General features: G+C 38.2%; 2 protein-coding genes across 4 annotated transcripts in view; one reads left to right on the forward strand and one right to left on the reverse strand.

Annotated features, from left to right (window-relative positions):
- The first annotated feature begins 482 nt into the window (after window positions 1-482).
- Window positions 483-10,421, forward strand: kin17 (kin17 DNA and RNA binding protein). Of its 2 annotated transcripts, XM_053790457.2 has the most exons (3): window positions 483-635; window positions 4,738-4,846; window positions 7,991-10,421. In XM_053790457.2, exon 3 carries the CDS (start codon window positions 8,005-8,007, stop codon window positions 9,184-9,186), a length of 1,182 nt encoding a protein of 393 aa, XP_053646432.1. In that variant the 5' UTR covers window positions 483-635; window positions 4,738-4,846; window positions 7,991-8,004; the 3' UTR covers window positions 9,187-10,421. The 2 variants fall into 2 exon arrangements, with proteins under 2 accessions (XP_053646432.1, XP_053646431.1); XM_053790456.2 differs by lacking the exon at window positions 4,738-4,846.
- Window positions 10,422-13,532: 3,111 nt separating this feature from the next.
- LOC128698263 (cocaine esterase) overlaps window positions 13,533-19,098 on the reverse strand; it is a 30,908-nt gene continuing 25,342 nt past the window's right edge. For both annotated transcript variants that reach the window (XM_070098586.1, XM_070098587.1), the window contains one exon: window positions 13,533-14,096. In XM_070098586.1, coding sequence (XP_069954687.1) covers window positions 13,898-14,096 — 199 coding nt within the window. In that variant the 3' untranslated portion in view covers window positions 13,533-13,897. The remainder of the gene's footprint in view (window positions 14,097-19,098) is intronic.

The raw sequence follows: 19,098 nt of genomic DNA on the forward strand, positions 1-19,098 counted from the left end.
AATAATAATAATAGCGTTCCCCTAAATGAAGGTCATTATTAATTTGTATCCTGTCCATGACGTCACTTGAGACATTGTATTTCCCGAAAAATGTTGATTTAGCCTTCGTATTATATACCATTGTACATTTTTTGGAAAAGCCATTTTTAAAGCATTTTAGACAAGGATTGTAAATATAAACGTCTAATCAACTAGTATTATATAATTACTGAGTGATAATTAATTTTAAATACATATTGCAATATTTTCTTACGTATATATTCTTACAATTAAACCGCGTATAGTGTAAATTTGCAAGATATATAAACAGAGCCAATGAAAATAAGTTAAGGACCCCAATGGAAATAAGTCACTTTGTCTGACTTTTGGGTTATCCTAAATAATATACACATATGTTACTATGTATGATAATTCGTGTAACTGTATTTATGCGTACCTGTACCTAAATAAACTTACTAATAACATTTATCAAAGTGATCCCTCACATCAACACAGCTGCAGCTTTCCTGTGAATCAACTACATTTATCTTGAAGAAGACTGACTAACAGTGAGAGGAAAGAACAGTGAGGCAGTATAACAGTAGTAATTACACACTGCAGCTGCTGCTCTCACTGACTGGAGAAGAAACTCTCAGGTAAATGCATCTATCATGAAAAAAAATGTTTATTTTCCTATTTTACTAATCTAGCAGTCTTCCACTCGTATATTTTTTTTTTCATAGATGGGTTCGTAATTAATAGTTGTTGTGCTGTTCGTCCAGATAACCAGTTAAAGGATATAAGAAATCTATGGTTTGGTAATCGAGTTGTGGACCCTAAGGGAAATAAATCACTGACTCTTTATGGGGGTTATTCTAGGTAATTACGCATATTTTCGATTATTTGTGTTACTATATTTATGTGTACTTGCACCTGAATAAAGTGAGTGGAACAAACTCCCGAGTAGCATCATTGAAAATAAAACTTTGTGTAATTTTAAAAATAGGCGAGACAAATACATGAGTGGGTTTACCTGGAGTTTACCTGGAGAGAGTTCTGGGGGGTGGGTGAGTGTGAGTTGGACCTGCCTAGTATGGGTCAGCAGGCATGCTGCAGTACTATTATCTCCCCGACGTTCCCAAGTCAATGACTGGACTCTTGCCTTTGTTGTAGACTAAGGCTGAGATATCCCAGTCTTTATATAGCCTTCTGCTGTTCTCTTATTATTATAGGCCCTTCATAATATGAGAAATTACGAAAGCACTTGGAATTAAACTATTTTTTAAGTGATTGTTTTGCATATTGTGATATCACCTGTTTACTGTGATTTTTATTGGATGTTTGTATATATGTATGTACATTGCTAATGTATTGTATACATTAGCATTGTATTTTATTAGCTACAGTGCTAGTCATGGTATTATGCATTATGCCGCCCAAACTTGCACACGAAAATCACTCCCTACGATAGCAAAAGACTCGGCAGACGATGCAACATCCCCCCAATGAAAAGCAGGGGTGTCACTAGCATGTTAAGAGGCAACACAATAAGTGTCAGGGGCCCGAGACTCTTCAACTGCCTCCCAGCATACATAAGGGGGATTACCAATAGACCCCTGACTGTCTTCAAGCAGGCACTGGACAAGCACCTAAAGTCAGTACCTGACCAGCCGGGCTGTGGCTCGTACGTTGGATTGTGTGCAGCATCAGTAACAGCCTGGTTGATCAGGCCCTGATCCACCATGAGGCCTGGCCATAGACCGGGCCGTGGGGGCATTGGCCCCCGGAACTCTCTCCAGGTAAACTCCCCCACATGTATACCAAAACACAAACATATACCATGAAGGATTATAATACATATATTTGCACACTTACTGAGGTTTTAATACTTGGTGGTGCATCCTTTATGCTTAATCATGTCCCTCAGCCATGTAGGAAGACTCTCACACAAATTCTTGAGGGTCTGGGGAGGTATATTATTCCATGTCTCGTGTAGAGCAGCCTCCAGCCATGAGATGGAACTGATGTCCTTGACCAGTAAACTTTGTTTCACTATTGGCCAGAGGTTCTCAATAGGGTTTAGGTCTGGGGAATTGCCTGGCCACTCATTAACCCTTTGACTGTCGCGGCCGTATATATACGTTTTACGAGGTGCCGTGTTTGACGTATATATACTCATAAATTCTAGCGGCTTCAAATCAAGCAGGAGAAAGCTGGTAGGCCCACATGTGAGAGAATGGGTCTGTGTGGTCAGTGTGCACCATATAAAAAAAATCCTGGAGCACGCAGTGCATAATGAGAAAAAAAAACTCCGACCGTTTTTTTTAATTAAAATGCCGACTTTGTGGTCTATTTTCGTATAGTATTTATGGTTGTATTCTCGTTTTCTTGGTCTCATTTGATAGAATGGAAAACATATTACAGAAATAGAGGTGATTTTGATTGATTTTACTATAAAAAGAACCTAGAAATGGAGCTCAAAGTAGGGGAAATGTTTGATTTTTGCCAATGTTCAAAAGTAAACAAATGATGCCATTGTCCAACAAATGTCCAACTAGCCATTCTAATATGCAGTCATGAATGGGTTGATGTTATTTATACAGTTATTACAGCATTGCAGTAGTCTGCATAATAGTAAGTCTAATATTTTTTGTTTGAATAAAAATTCAAAATAGAAAGCAAGAGTAATATCAGAAGGGCCTGGAGACGTGACTGATGAACAAAGAAAACGTTATTTTAGAGCCAGGAATGTCTGCATTGTTCATTCTGGACCTTATTTTGAAATTGTCATATTTTTTAGTTTTCGTGAAATTGGCCAAATTGCAAATTTCTGACCACATTATTAGGTAGTTGAAATCAGTAAATGGGCAGTTTCTTGTATTCAATCGATAGAAAAAATGAAGTTCTAAAGAAATAGCTATGAGTTTGGGTGACTGGAACAATGGAATTAGCCGAAAATAGGGCTCAAAGTGGGCGAAATCGCCGATTTGTAAACAGCGCCGAGGTCGCTAACTTCGCGAGAGCATAATTCCGTCAGTTTTCCATCAAATTTCGTTTTTTTGGTGTCATTACAATCGGGAAAAGATTCTCTATCATTTCATAAGAAAAAATAATTTTTTTTTTTTAAATTTTGCGACACCAGGAGACACCTCAGGATTGGGGGTTGCGACAGTCAAAGGGTTAAAGAACCCCACTTCACAGTCCTAAAGCCACTGAACTGCAGATTTGGCAGTATGAAACAGTGCACCGTCATGCATAAAAACTGTAGCCCCACACTTGTCAAATGCCTCAGATAAATTGTCACACAATAACTCCAGGTAATTATACTGGTTCATATACTGTTTTTTGGGAAGTGCAGTGAGTTCACCAACACCCTGAGCACTGAAGTACCCCCAAACCATGGGTGAGTCTGGGTCTTTGGTGGTCCCACAACCTCTGAGCCAGTACACATGTCCCCCACGGTTACAGGTGATGGTGAAGGTTGCTTGATCACTCAAAAGTACCTCAGACCACTGGTTGAGGATTCCACTGAAGATATTTCTTTGCATAATCCAGCCTACGTTTCTTCTGTGGCTTGGAGAAGATCGGTTTCTTAACCTAGCGGTGACTACTGTAGCCCAGTTCTGACACACGTCTGTTAACAGTTCTTACAGACACCTTTGAGAGAAAATGTGGGTTCTTTTCTTTCAGTTCTCTAGCAGTTATCTTAGGTGTACTCTCTAACTGCTTCTTTAACATAGTGAAGGTATGAACAGACGGCTTCTTTGAGTGGCCAGGCCTAGGTTTGGCAGACGGTAACTTGACGCCGCCACCAGCCTTGAAACTCTGCACCCAGTTCCTCACTGAATGCTCACACACACCAACATTCTCCACTATTTCTTTCATCTTTTGCCCAGCTTTGTGAAGCTCTATGATTTGAGCTATAGTTTCAGGTGTTAAAGACTTCCTTTTACCCATAATCAAACATGTATAGCCCCAAAACCAAAGGGAACACCAAACAAAAGATGGGGCGGATGAGAGACAAAAGTGCAACACTTCCTCTCACCATGGCAGCCACGTGAGCACTGATGAGTCACTGTGGAGTGTGGCGGCAGGCCATGATGTCATGCTAATGGCTGCTACCCGGCATAATGCACTGACGAAAAAGACCCTCCTGTATGGTAGGCCTTTGATTTTCGTCATGGCATTATGCCGAGGCACTCACCTGGCATAATGCTGTGGCTAGCACTGTAGTTCATAATTTTAAAGTATTTTTAGCACTGTAAAGTACTGTAAGTGATTAAGAAACTTTTACAACCATATTATCTTTGTGAAGTGACTCTCATTTCTTTGTTTCAGATTTCTTTAATTATAAAGAAATGCAGTATCCCTCAGATTTGTTTTTTATGTAGCTTTGTCTTGTAGATTTTTTTTTTTGAATTAGTGCAGACTTGATGACTAGACAAGATACTAAACTGTCACATACAGTATGACTATTAAAAACAGTTACAAGTTTTCACTTATAAACATTGAAAGAAAGCACAAAAGGGAGCATAAAATATTCTATTATTCTTATTCTTATACATTATTTCTAAAAAAACAGAAAGTGCTAAACATGCAGTATTTCAGTCTTATTGTTAAAATTGAAAGCTGTTTGTTCCTTAGTAACGGTCTCTGTGATGATTAAATAATGAATTCATCATTTAATCTTGTGTATTTTTATTGTAATTTTAATTTTATGCACTGTTAATAATTTAATATTATTTGTTTATTACCAAGACAATAATCAAACGAAAATGCTTTCACTGATGACGGCAAGCAAGACCACGTTTGTTGTGACCAATGGGATGACATCTTTTGTGATTGACAGATACAAACATAATATGGTGTGAGTTTCCAAAAATGCTTTTTCTTATTTAACTTTTTGTAATGATTAGAGTCAATTATGGAATGTTCACTACTGTACTTAAGTGCAGAATATTATATTTGTAGGTACTGTAGTAGACTGTCACACTTCTTCACAGGAAGGGTTAGCAGTTACCATTCCACAATTTGTGTTTTTATTAGATTGTTGTATTCACTCTGCATACCTTAAAGATTACTATGTATTATCTTCTACATCATCTTTTCAGTGACTTATTTTTCAAGTCTATGGCTTTCCTTTTTTTTTCCTATGTACATGAATACTTTCTTGCTTCTTTTATTTTATTTTCTGCACTTGATTGTGCTATGTAATATTGCCCTTACCATTTCCACTTGTTTTTGTTCATTGTACCAAATGGTAAGAGGAATACTAGGATGATAAACAAAAAGACATGTGAAACTCATCAACAGATGCTTCAAGTGTTTCTTTGAAGTTCTTCACTGCTTAAAGCTGGTTTTAACGTGTGGAAAATATAGTGTATAACACCAGTCTCTCCAGGAAAAAAATAGCTGGAATATGTCCTCAGAGTTTAAATACAGGTGACAAATTTTGAATGTTCAGTTTTTCTTGTATCATAATTTTAGTTACCTGTATAATTGTTGCAAATAATGTTTGATCAATGAGGTTAATCTTAGATTCATAATCAGAAATTTGTGAAGAGTTATCACTGAAATATAATTATTCTGATGTCTCTTACTATGTGTTCGGAGGGAGAGAGATTTGAGCTAAAGTTATGCAGATGGGAGTTAAAATAAAAAAAGCACAAATCTTAGGAAAAGCTAAATTAATATTATGCTAGTCTGTAACCTAGAGTATCCATATATTCATTAGTTTTGTTTTGGGGAGAGGAGAATGTTATCTATGGGAGTTTTCTTAATACTGTCACAATGTTTTAATCTTTGTTAATACAGGTACATGTCAATAGGCTAAAATTGTTGGGTCCAGGAGCATTCTGATCAATTGGATTTTCTGATTAAACCATTCAGAGACAGCTGTGTTGCAAAGCATAATTCATGCAACCCAGTATATAATACTTAAAAGAAATGTTTATCAAACTTGATAAAACTTTTGACTTTCTAAAACTGTACATACCAGAAATTGTAGATCATTTTAGTCACATAAGGTAGATAAGTGAACTGGAGATGAGGAAGAACAGAATGTATCAGATATTGATAAATACAGATCATAATTTACCGTGATCATCACAGGAAGAAAGTGGGGGTATCAAGCTGGCCAGCTGATGCATCTTTGTCTTTACACTAGTAGTGTTGGTTTATTGCTCAGGAAACAGAACACAAGATAAATGCTTTCCTTAGTCTGGCTTACCAGCTTTACAACCCATTTAAAAATGTGAGAATCACTACCTAGTAATGCCCAAAAAAGGATATATTTATGGGTATCTTGTACATTTTTTTTAGTGATGGTCATTTGAAGACTTGTTACCTTGTAGACCACTAGCAGCAACAACCTGTTTGATCAAGTAGTCTGTCACAGGTACTGTATATCATAAATATAATAACATCAGTGCTGTAAGCCTCTCTTTGGTAAACACATCCTGTGTCTGAATAATTTGCTGTTAGGTAATACATGATTTCTTGCCAAAAGTAAACGGTTTGTATAAAGTGGAGACAACTGTGTCAGTATGAGTGTTTAATGCAAAGAAGCATTTACATTTTTTCAGTAATGTTTGAAATAACTTTGCATAGCTCTTAGGCATATTTTATAAATTTCACAACTTTAGACTTTATTATGTTGCAGTGAACCCTTCAAATCAGGATTAGCACCTATTATTACCTAATTTGTTATTTTTAGTAGCTACAGAAACGGCAATAAGCCCTAGTGTCTTGGCAGTTGTATCACTCACCAATTATATCATCCCAGAGAAGACAGTAGCAGGTCATCATGGCATGTCATACCTTCCTTAGAAGAGGAAGCGCGATATTATTATTATAATCAAGGGGAAGCGCTAAACCCGTAGGATTATACAGCGCCTGGGGGGGGGGGAATGTGGAAGGCATTCAGGCTTAATTTGGGGAACTGGAGCACAGATCCAATTCCCTAAATCAAGAGCCCCTCACCAGCATCAAGGAACCTTCCCTGAGGGGAGGAAGCACGATAATCTTAGGCATAAAATGCATCAGTCTGTATCTTAAATATATACTTAACATTTTCTTAAAAGTTTTATATGTCCTTGTGTTTGATGGACATATGGGAGCATGTTAGATAGGAATGAATGGAGACAAATGGCTTTTGGGACATGACAAGCTGTTTGAATATGAGCAAGGTAATATTTTGTGAAGGGATTCAGGAAAACTGGTTAGCCAGACTTTAGTCCTGGAGATGGGATGTTTGGGATAATTGCTGTTTGGAGGGACATCTAAACTGTTGTATCTGATAGTGTAAATGATGGTGAAAATGTTTCTCATTCGGGTCACCCTGCCTCGGTGGGAGACAGCCAGTGTGTTAAAAAAAAAGTGAAATTCATTCAAGTTGTTCAATAACAAATGGCACATTGTTTGAATTTCTTGCATTAACCTAGGTTAAGTCCACACAATGTACTTTTTATGTGCTCGGAAAATCTGTGTAGCCTCAAAACCATTGTCAGAAGAAATCTGTGCATTCTGTGCCTTCAGTCAGGAATGCATCCATTGGATAAAGCAAGGAAGACATGTAATTCGTTATTAATGGCTTTGAATAAAATGTGGAAATTCACTGTTCTGATAAGGATAGTTTCCTCTAACACAGTATTGATGCTAATTGTAAATTATACTGATAGGCATACAGCTGTAGAACTATGACTCCTTCATTTACATTGTTGGGGAAAGTGTTCTAAATCTTTACTGCATAAACACTAGCGAGGTCTGGTCATGGACCGAGCTGTGTGGGGCATTGACTCCAGGTATATTAGAATCATTTATTGAAATTGTTAAAAAAAGAACGAAGTTTGAGGAGTGTGCAGCATTCCTCCATTTCCACCTTATGCATTACTGTACATGTTTGCATGGTATTGATGATGCTTAGTATCATAAATGGCTTAAGTATCATTATTAGGATCTTTTGAAATGAACTAACCATGTTTTGCTTATTCTTTATTTGTTTATCTTTCAGAAAATTGAATCACGATGGGGAAGGCAGAGAAAGGCACGCCAAAAGATTTGGCCAACAAGATGAAGGCCAAAGGTTTGCAGAAGCTTCGTTGGTATTGCCAGATGTGTGAGAAGCAGTGCCGTGATGAAAATGGCTTCAAATGCCACACTATGTCTGAAAGTCACCAACGCCAACTTCTTCTCTTTGCTGAAAATCCTGATAAGTACTTGGATAGCTTTTCTCAGGAATTTCTTGATGGTTACACTAGCCTCCTTAAACGTAGATTTGGCACAAAGCGTGTTCATGCCAATAATGTCTATCAAGAGTATATTCATGACAGACATCATATACACATGAATGCCACACAGTGGGAAACACTAACAGATTTTGTCAAATGGCTAGGGCGTGAAGGTCACTGTGTGGTAGACGAGACAGAGAAAGGTTGGTATGTGGCTTACATTGACCGAGACCCAGAGACAATCAGGAGACAGGAGCAAATGAGGCGAAGGGAAAAATTTGAAAAAGACGAGGAAGAAAGAATGCAAGATTTTATTAATAAACAAATTGAACTAGGACGTTCAAAGTTGAGTGATGATGGTGAAACTCAGTATACAGAATTACAACGTGATGAAGGCGAGACCATAGCACTCAACATAAAGCTTGGAACAAGTAAAGCAGCTAAACCAAAATTGGAAACTAATATTGTGCTGAAAGCACCTTCAACTAGCAAGATAAAGACTCAAGACAAAATAAAAAAGGAAGTTAAAAAACGAACTGCATTAGATGATATTATGGAAGAAGAGATGAAAGGGAAAAAACCAAAGGAAGAAATTTATTCTAAAAAGCAGCTTGACGGAAAGTCTCAGTTAAAGGAAGGTCCCTGGCTAGTAAAGAATATTGTAGTCAAAGTAATTACAAAAGACTTAGGATCCAAATACTACAAACAAAAGGGGGTGGTGCGAGAAGTCATTGACAAATATGCAGGTCTCGTGAAATTGTTAGAGTGTGGAACCAAACTGAAACTAGACCAAGCACACCTGGAAACAGTAGTCCCATCCATAAACAGAAAGGTGCTAATTGTGGGAGGGCGATATCAGGGACAAGAGGCAGTGCTTAAAAGCATACAAGAGGCAGAGTTTAGTGCTACTTTAGAGTTAAAAGATGGCAAAATTGTAGATGTACCATATGAACAGTTTAGTAAAATGTATACTTCTTGATTATAAAAAGTATGAGCTATTAACTGATCAAGTGGATGGTGCCTAAACTGGTTATGTAGATCATGATTATCCATTTGTATTCATAGCATGTTTATCCTTTTGTATAGCAATAAGGAGGTTTTTAGAAAACAAAAAGTTATGAGTTGGATTGCTGGATTCCATTCATAGTATTAATCATGATACAATGGCAAATAGAAGAATCAGAAAAAGATTATTTGGGATTATAAACCCAGAGGTTTAGCAATCTAGCATAGCCCAGTAAGACCACTTTGGCAAATTCCCTTTGGGGTCTTTTGATCTCTCCAGGATGTGAATCACAATAGTGAGCTAACACCCAGATACCTACTTATTGCTAGGTGAACAGTAGTATGTGTGAGGAAAAGTGCTCAATGTTTCCACTTATGCCAGGATTGAACACAGGTCCTTCAGATGTAAGAAACAAGCATTGTAATAGTATACAGATTGTAAGAAATTAACAACAGATATTTAGATCCAAGATAAATGAGTCCAAATGAAAGGTTGTGAGAAGGACTTGTTGATAAATCCTAGCATAATGACAATTTTTATATTTTCATAGTACTGTGCCTTGCTAGTAGCAAGAAAGACATTTTTGATAAAATCATATTTTTTAATGTACTGTGCTGTGGTACAGTACATATCACCAAAATACTTATATGGTTTTGTGCAGTTAAACTATTATAAGCATAATACATAATTATTATAACTAAAAATTTCCTCATCAAACATTAATTTTTGTCTGCATGAGTGTCTTTAGCTGGTCATGACTAAGTTGAAGAGAATATATTGTCCTTCATAAGGAAAAATATGAAATAGTATGGAAAATCAACAGTAGACAAAATATAGCAAGATCTTGCTAAATTTAGATTTAAGCTATAAAATTTATTTAATTTACATTTGTAAATTTTTAAATAGGCAATGCTGATGAATTTATTAAAAAATATTTTAAAAGTGCTGTACTAGTAATAAACATTGTGAATACAATAGTTTATAATTACTTGTTTTATTTAGATTAAATTGAAAATAGTGGTCTAAAAACTTTACACGACTGTTAACCCATGTATCTATGGTAAACACAACAGCATGGCAAGAGATGGGAGTAAACCTTGTGGCAGTCAATGGGGACTTCTTAAATAATATTCTTTGATGTACTGTATCTTATTGGAGGAGGATAGGATGATGAAGAGGGTATATATATCTGGAGTGAAAAATAGAAGTCATCGCAAGAACATTTGGAGGGGGGGGGATAAGTAAAGGAGGCCTTGAGTTGCAGGGGCTTGAGCATCCAGCAGGCTTGTGTGAGCATGTTAGATAGGAGTGATTGGAGATGTGTAGTTTTTAAAGGATGTGCTGTTGGGGTATGAGCAGGGTAACATTTGTGAAGGGATCCAGGGAAACTGGTTAACCTGACTCCAAGTCCTAGAGAGATAAAGCACAGTGCCTGCATTATAAAAGGATGAGGGGAAAAGATTAGGATGTTGCAGTTCCGAGGGTCACTTGAACTGTGATGGCAGCAAAATTCTGGTAAGACACCAATGGAATGAATGATGGTGAATGTGTTTCTTCTGTTTTTGGGCCACCCTACCTTGGTGTAAGATGAAAGGCAGCTAGTGTATTAACAAACACTTAATACACTAGCTCTGTGGCCAATAATATCCTTTCGTATCACAGCTCTCCTTACTGCCTCAGTGACATAGTATCCCAAAGTCCTGTCATTAAATTACAGTATTTAGTTTATAAGTTAATTTAAGTTAGTTTATAAGTTAATGCAACAGAGATAGACAAATCAATAAAGGAACACTATTATTAAAGCATTAAACAGTGCCAGGTGTAAATGATAATGGGAGCCCTTTGATTGAACTTTGTATAGAAAGGGGTTTAGTTATAGGTAATACATATTTTAAGAAAAAGAGGATAAATAAGTATACAAGATATGATGTAGGGCGAAATGACAGTAGTTTGTTGGATTATGTATTGGTAGATAAAAGACTGTTGAGTAGACTTCAGGATGTACATGTTTATAGAGGGGCCTGCTGTATAGCCCTTGTGGCTTAGCGCTTCTTTTTTGATTATAATAATAATATAGAGGGGCCACAGATATATCAGATCACTTTCTAGTTGTAGCTACACTGAGAGTAAAAGGTAGATGGGATACAAGGAGAATAGATGCATCAGGGAAGAGAGAGGTGAAGGTTTATAAACTAAAAGAGGAGGCAGTTAGGGTAAGATATAAACAGCTATTGGAGGATAGATGGGCTAATGAGAGCATAGGCAATGGGGTCGAAGAGGTATGGGTTAGGTTTAAAAATGTAGTGTTAGAGTGTTCAGCAGAAGTTTGTGGTTACAGGAAAGTGGGTGCAGGAGGGAAGAGGAGCGATTGGTGGAATGATGATGTAAAGAGAGTAGTAAGGGAGAAAAAGTTAGCATATGAGAAGTTTTTACAAAGTAGAAGTGATGCAAGGAGGGAAGAGTATATGGAGAAAAAGAGAGAGGTTAAGAGAGTGGTGAAGCATTGTAAAAAGAGAGCAAATGAGAGAGTGGGTGAGATGTTATCAACAAATTTTGTTGAAAATAAGAAAAAGTTTTGGAGTGAGATTAACAAGTTAAGAAAGCCTAGAGAACAAATGGATTTGTCAGTTAAAAATAGGAGAGGAGAGTTATTAAATGGAGAGTTAGAGGTATTGGGAAGATGGGGGGAATATTTTGAGGAATTGTTAAATGTTGATGAAGATAGGGAAGCTGTGATTTCGTGTATAGGGCAAGGAGGAATAACATCTTGTAGGAGTGAGGAAGAGCCAGTTGTGAGTGTGGGGGAAGTTCGTGAGGCAGTAGGTAAAATGAAAGGGGGTAAGGCAGCCGGGATTGATGGGATAAAGATAGAAATGTTAAAAGCAGGTGGGGATATAGTTTTGGAGTGGTTGGTGCAATTATTTAATAAATGTATGGAAGAGGGTAAGGTACCTAGGGATTGGCAGAGAGCATGCATAGTTCCTTTGTATAAAGGCAAAGGGGATAAAAGAGAGTGCAAAAATTATAGGGGGATAAGTCTGTTGAGTATACCTGGTAAAGTGTATGGTAGAGTTATAATTGAAAGAATTAAGAGTAAGATGGAGAATAGGATAGCAGATGAACAAGGAGGCTTTAGGAAAGGTAGGGGGTGTGTGGACCAGGTGTTTACAGTGAAACATATAAGTGAACAGTATTTAGATAAGGCTAAAGAGGTCTTTGTGGCATTTATGGATTTGGAAAAGGCGTATGACAGGGTGGATAGGGGGGCAATGTGGCAGATGTTGCAAGTGTATGGTGTAGGAGGTAGGTTACTGAAAGCAGTGAAGAGTTTTTACGAGGATAGTGAGGCTCAAGTTAGAGTATGTAGGAAAGAGGGAAATTTTTTCCTAGTAAAAGTAGGCCTTAGACAAGGATGTGTGATGTCACCGTGGTTGTTTAATATATTTATAGATGGGGTTGTAAGAGAAGTAAATGCGAGGGTCTTGGCAAGAGGCGTGGAGTTAAGAGATAAAGAATCACACACAAAGTGGGAGTTGTCACAGTTGCTCTTTGCTGATGACACTGTGCTCTTGGGAGATTCTGAAGAGAAGTTGCAGAGATTGGTGGATGAATTTAGTAGGGTGTGCAAAAGAAGAAAATTAAAGGTGAATACAGGAAAGAGTAAGGTTATGAGGATAACAAAAAGATTAGGTGATGAAAGATTGGATATCAGATTGGAGGGAGAGAGTATGGAGGAGGTGAACGTATTCAGATATTTGGGAGTGGACGTGTCAGCGGATGGGTCTATGAAAGATGAGGTGAATCATAGAATTGATGAGGGAAAAAGAGTGAGTGGTGCACTTAGGAGTCTGTGGAGACAAAGAACTTTGTCCTTGGAGGCAAAGAGGGGAATGTATGAGAGTATAGTTTTACCAACGCTCTTATATGGGTGTGAAGCGTGGGTTATGAATGTTGCAGCGAGGAGAAGGCTGGAGGCAGTGGAGATGTCATGTCTGAGGGCAATGTGTGGTGTGAATATAATGCAGAGAATTCGTAGTTTGGAAGTTAGGAGGAGGTGCGGGATTACCAAAACTGTTGTCCAGAGGGCTGAGGAAGGGTTGCTGAGGTGGTTCGGACATGTAGAGAGAATGGAGCGAAACAGAATGACTTCAAGAGTGTATCAGTCTGTAGTGGAAGGAAGGCGGGGTAGGGGTCGGCCTAGGAAAGGTTGGAGGGAGGGGGTAAAGGAGGTTTTGTGTGCGAGGGGCTTGGACTTCCAGCAGGCATGCATGAGCGTGTTTGATAGGAGTGAATGGAGACAAATGGTTTTTAATACTTGACGTGCTGTTGGAGTGTGAGCAAAGTAACATTTATGAAGGGGTTCAGGGAAACCGGCAGGCCAGACTTGAGTCCTGGAGATGGGAAGTACAGTGCCTGCACTCTGAAGGAGGGGTGCTAATGTTGCAGTTTAAAAACTGTAGTGTAAAGCACTCTTCTGGCAAGACAGTGATGGAGTGAATGATGGTGAAAGTTTTTCTTTTTCGGGCCACCCTGCCTTGGTGGGAATCGGCCACTGTGATAATAAAAATAATAAAAATAAATAAACAGTACCATATACAAAAACAAACAAGGAAATTATTTTGACGTTCTTGAATACTGCATTTTAAAAATAAATTATATTATTATACATTATATAGTATTATTTTTATAGTTCATCATGAAGTGCTTCCTCCTCCTGGGCCATCTTTTTAAGGATGTCATGATGATGATAGGCATGGATGTTGTACAGCATCTGTGTTCGTTCAGGGTTGGCAAATCTCTCGTGGTAGAAGGAGCCATCCTCCCCCAGTACTAAAGTCTTCTGACTCTCTGTCTTAAACAGTGGCCAGTCTTCCTGAGGAAGCCTGCAAAAGGATTATAACTTTAGGTGGGATTAAATTGAAAATTATTTATTTTAAAGTGCTTTTATTAGTAAAACAAACAGCCGTGTTAAATTTGGCTACAAAGAAAAAAAAGGTTCACAACATGCAAGTTGAAAATTTGGAGTAATGGTTAACCAATAATAGTGTCAGATGAAAACTTGTGCTGCTGAGAGAAGCAAGTGGCTACATTACATGTAGTAAAAGGGGCTTGGAAAATTTTAAAACATTTTCCTTCCCCACTGGTAAAACTAGCTCTGAAGAGCATTCGTCTCATAACCAAAAGTACTCAGGTTCAATTCCTGGGTGGGAGTCTCCTTTTACCTGCTGTCTCTGTTTACTGGGTGCTAGCTGACTGTTGTGTGTTGCATCCAGGGCAAAATTGCTAATATATGTAAATGTGTTAAAAACTCCAGTCCTGCCAGAAGTTATATCCTGAGAAAAATGCCAGTGTGTAAGAGAACTTTAAATCTCTTGAAGCATTCAAGTGTTGAATAAAAAGTCTGCAAACTGCCATGTATCAAATGACATTGAAAACTTGTGGATGATCCATTCTAGCTACCTCAGTGTTTTGCCGGCCCTGTTCTTCAGAGCGTAGGGATGGGGGGAGTCTATACTGCTGCAATACCTCATCTGACCTCCCTCCTGTGTGCATGTAGGCTCTCTGGCACTGCCCTTCTTCACCTTCTGCAGTTGTGTTCTCTTTGTCCTGTGTGGGCTGTTCTTGCTCTGATTCTCATCTTACAGGCCTTTCTTGCCTCATTGGCACAGGAATCTGGGTCACTGAGGTCTTTCCCCATTCATCTTTCCAGTTGCCCCAGTACAGGCACCATTCCCTTCATCAGACCTTCACCAACTCTTCCCTCACCTTGCCCTCCTCCAGCAAGGCCCGTTAATCTTGCATATGCATTTCTGCACTGGGGGCCTTGGGGGAGGCCATGAATTTCCCCACCTCTCCCAGGTGTTAAGTCCTGAATGCTGACTGGGGCATAGTGTTTTGCCAGACTCTCAACTGACATCAGTCATGTCTAGCAAATAGCCCTGGTGAGTGGTGGTAAAGGATGCCCAATACGGAGAGATATAGGATAAGAGGCAAGTTTAGAAGTCAATGAGGCATGACATTCCAGGTGGTCCTTTGGGAATTCTCAGCAGAAATACACCTTTCATCAAAATGCAAATTTCCTAAATGAATAGAAATATTAGTACTCATAGAAGAACATTATATCTTCTTCTTTCAACACACCGGCCGCATCCCACCAAGGTGGGGTGGCGCGAAAGAAAAAACGAAAGTTTCTCCTTTTACATTTAGTAATATATACAGAAGGGGTTACTAGCCCCTTGCTCCCGGCATTTTAGTCGCCTCTCACAACATGCATGGCTTACAGAGGAAGAATTCTGTTCCACTTCCCCATGGAGGTAAGAGGAAATAAACAAGAACAAGAACTAGAAAGAAAATAGAAGAAAACCCTGAGGGGTGTGTATATATATGCTTGTACATGTACGTGTAGTGTGACCTAAGTGTAAGTAGAAGTAGCAAGACGTACCTGAAATCTTGCATGTGCATGAGACAGAAAAAAGACACCAGCAATCCTACCATCATGTAAAACAATTACAGGCTTCCGTTTTATACTCACTTGGCAGGATGGTAGTAACTCCCTGGGTGGTTGCTGTCTACCAACCTACTACCTAGAAACATTATATCTGTGGGGGTTTATTCAGAGCTAAGATTTATTTTTTTTTTTTTTTTTTTTTTTTTGCTGTTTTAACCTTTGGCTCTGATGTGTTTTTCTTTACAAAAGGTCCTGGTTTTGGGTTTTGTTAGTGTAAATTTGTGAATTTTAACAAAAACTGGTTTTTCATGCCATAACTGGAGAATGCCTATTTTGAGCAGTTTCAAATTTTAAACATTGGTGTATTTACCTTAAAGAAAGGTGTAGGTGCCATTTTTTTTTTTTTAAGAAATTGGGAAAATGAAATAATGGTTTTTACGAAGTAATCTGTAAATAATGCCCAATTCTATCAGCTTCAAACTTTCAATGCCGAAAACTTAAGACTGCAACTTCTGAAAAACTTCAGACATAGTTCTGGTGTTTTTGGGATATTTGTCTCTGTGGAATAACTTAAGAATGCCAAATCTTATTGGCTTTTAACATTCAAAGCTGGTATATCTTTGTGGAAGCTTCAAATTGGTGTTGCACTGTGTATGTGCCAATTTGCCATTTTTTATTGAAATTTGAATACGTATTTGTTTCCATAGTAGTAGGTTGGTAGGCAGCAACCACCCAGGGAGGTACTACCGTCCTGCCAAGTGAATGTAAAACAAAAGCCTGTAATTGTTTTACATGATGGTAGGATTGCTGGTGTCTTTTGTCTGTCTCATAAATATGCAAGATTACAGGTATGTCTTGCTACTTCTACTTACACTTAGGTCACACTACACATACATGTACACATTTATTTATACACACTCATCTGAGTTTTCTTTGATTTTATCTTAATAGTTCTTGGTCTTATTACTTTTCCTTTTATATCCATGGGGAAGTGGAATAAGAATCTTTCCTCCATAAGCCATGCGTGTTGTAAAAGTCAACTAAAATGCCGGGAACAATGGGCTAGTAACCCCTTCTCCTGTAAAGATTACCAAAAAGAATAAGAAGAAGAAAATTGTCAAAGTGGGAAGTCTGAATGTGCATGGATGTTGTGCAAATGATAAGAAAGAGATGATTGTGGATGTTATGAATGAGAAGAAGCTGGATGTCCTGGCTTTAAGTGAAACAAAGCTGAAGGGGGTAGGAGAGTTTCAGTGGAGAGGAATAAATGGGATTAGGTCAGGGGTTTCAAATAGAGTTAGAGCTAAAGAAGGAGTAGCAATAATGTTGAAGGATAAGATATGGCAGGAAAAGAGGGACTATAAATGTATTAATTCAAGGATTATGTGGAGTAAAATAAAGGTTGGATGTGAAAAGTGGGTTATAGTAAGTGTATATGCACCTGGAGAAGAGAGAAGTGTAGAGGAGAGAGAGAAATTTTGGGAAATGTTGAGTGAATGCGTGGGGAGTTTTGAACCAAGTGTGAGAGTACTTGTGGTTGGGGATTTCAGTGCTAAAGTGGGTAAAAATGTGGAGGGAGTAGTAGGTAAATTTGGGGTGCCAAGGGTAAATGTAAATGGGGAGCCTTTAACTGAGCTATGTGTAGAAAGGAGATTTGGTAATAAGTAATACATATTTTATGAAAAAGAGGATAAATAAATATACAAGGTATGATGTAGCACGTAATGTGAGTAGTTTGTTGGATTATGTATTGGTGGATAAAAGGTTAATGGGTAGGCTCCAGGATGTACATGTTTATAGAGGGGCAACTGATATATCGGATCATTATTTAGTTGTAGCTACAATTAGAGTAAGAGGTAGATGGGACAAGAGGAAGGTGGCAACAACAAGTAGGAGGGAAGTGAAAGTGTATAAACTTAGGGAGGAGGAAGTTCAGGTGAGATATAAGTGACTATTGGCAGAAAGGTGGGCTAGTGCAAAGATGAGTAGTGGGGGGGGAGGTTGAAGAGGGTTGGATGAGTTTTAAAAATGCAGTATTAGAATGTGGGGCAGAAGTTTGTGGTTATAGGAGGGTGGGGGCAGGAGGAAAGAGGAGTGATTGGTGGAATGATGAAGTAAAGGGTGTGATAAAAGAGAAAAAGGTAGCTTATGAGAGGTTTTTACAAAGCAGAAGTGTTATAAGAAGAGCAGAGTATATGGAGAGTAAAAGAAAGGTGAAGAGAGTGGTGAGAGAGTGCAAAAGGAGAGCAGATGATAGAGTGGGAGAGTTACTGTCAATAAATTTTAATGAAAATAAGAAAAAAATTTGGAGTGAGTTAAATAAGTTAAGAAAGCCTAGGGAACATATGGATTTGTCAGTTAAAAACAAAGTAGGGGAGTTAGTAGATGGGGAGATGGAGGTATTAGGTAGATGGCGAGAATATTTTGAGGAACTTTTAAATGTTGAGGAAGAAAGGGAGGCAGTAATTTCATGCACTGGTCAGGGAGGTATACCATCTTTTAGGAGTGAAGAAGAGCAGAATGTAAGTGTGGAGGAGGTACGTGAGGCATTACGTAGAATGAAAGGGGGTAAAGCAGCTGGAACTGATGGGATCATGACAGAAATGTTAAAAGCAGGGGGGATATAGTGTTGGAGTGGTTGGTACTTTTGTTTAATAAATGTATGAAAGAGGGAAGGTACCTAGGGATTGGCAGAGAGCATGTATAGTCCCTTTATATAAAGGGAAGGGGGACAAAAGAGATTGTAAAAATTATAGAGGAATAAGTTTACTGAGTATACCAGGAAAAGTGTACGGTAGGGTTATAATTGAAAGAATTAGAGGTAAGACAGAATGTAGGATTGCAGATGAGCAAGGAGGTTTCAGAGTGGGTAGGGGATGTGTAGATCAAGTGTTTACATTGAAGCATATATGTGAACAGTATTTAGATAAAGGTAGGGAAGTTTTTATTGCATTTATGGATTTAGAAAAGGCATATGATAGAGTGGATAGAGGAGCAATGTGGCAGATGTTGCAAGTATATGGAATAGGTGGTAAGTTACTAAATGCTGTAAAGAGTTTTTATGAGGATAGTGAGGCTCAGGTTAGGGTGTGTAGAAGAGAGGGAGACTACTTCCCAGTAAAAGTAGGTCTTAGACAGGGATGTGTAATGTCTCCATGGTTGTTTAATATATTTATAGATGGGATTGTAAAAGAAGTAAATGCTAGGGTGTTCGGGAGAGGGGTGGGATTAAATTATGGGGAATCAAATTCAAAATGGGAATTCACACAGTTACTTTTTGCTGATGATACTGTGCTTATGGGAGATTCTAAAGAAAAATTGCAAAGGTTAGTGGATGAGTTTGGGAATGTGTGTAAAGGTAGAAAGTTGAAAGTGAACATAGAAAAGAGTAAGGTGATGAGGGTATCAAATGATTTAGATAAAGAAAAATTGGATAT

This window comes from Cherax quadricarinatus, chromosome 63, assembly GCF_038502225.1.
Source record: "Cherax quadricarinatus isolate ZL_2023a chromosome 63, ASM3850222v1, whole genome shotgun sequence".
In the NCBI taxonomy this organism is placed as follows: domain Eukaryota; kingdom Metazoa; phylum Arthropoda; class Malacostraca; order Decapoda; family Parastacidae; genus Cherax; species Cherax quadricarinatus.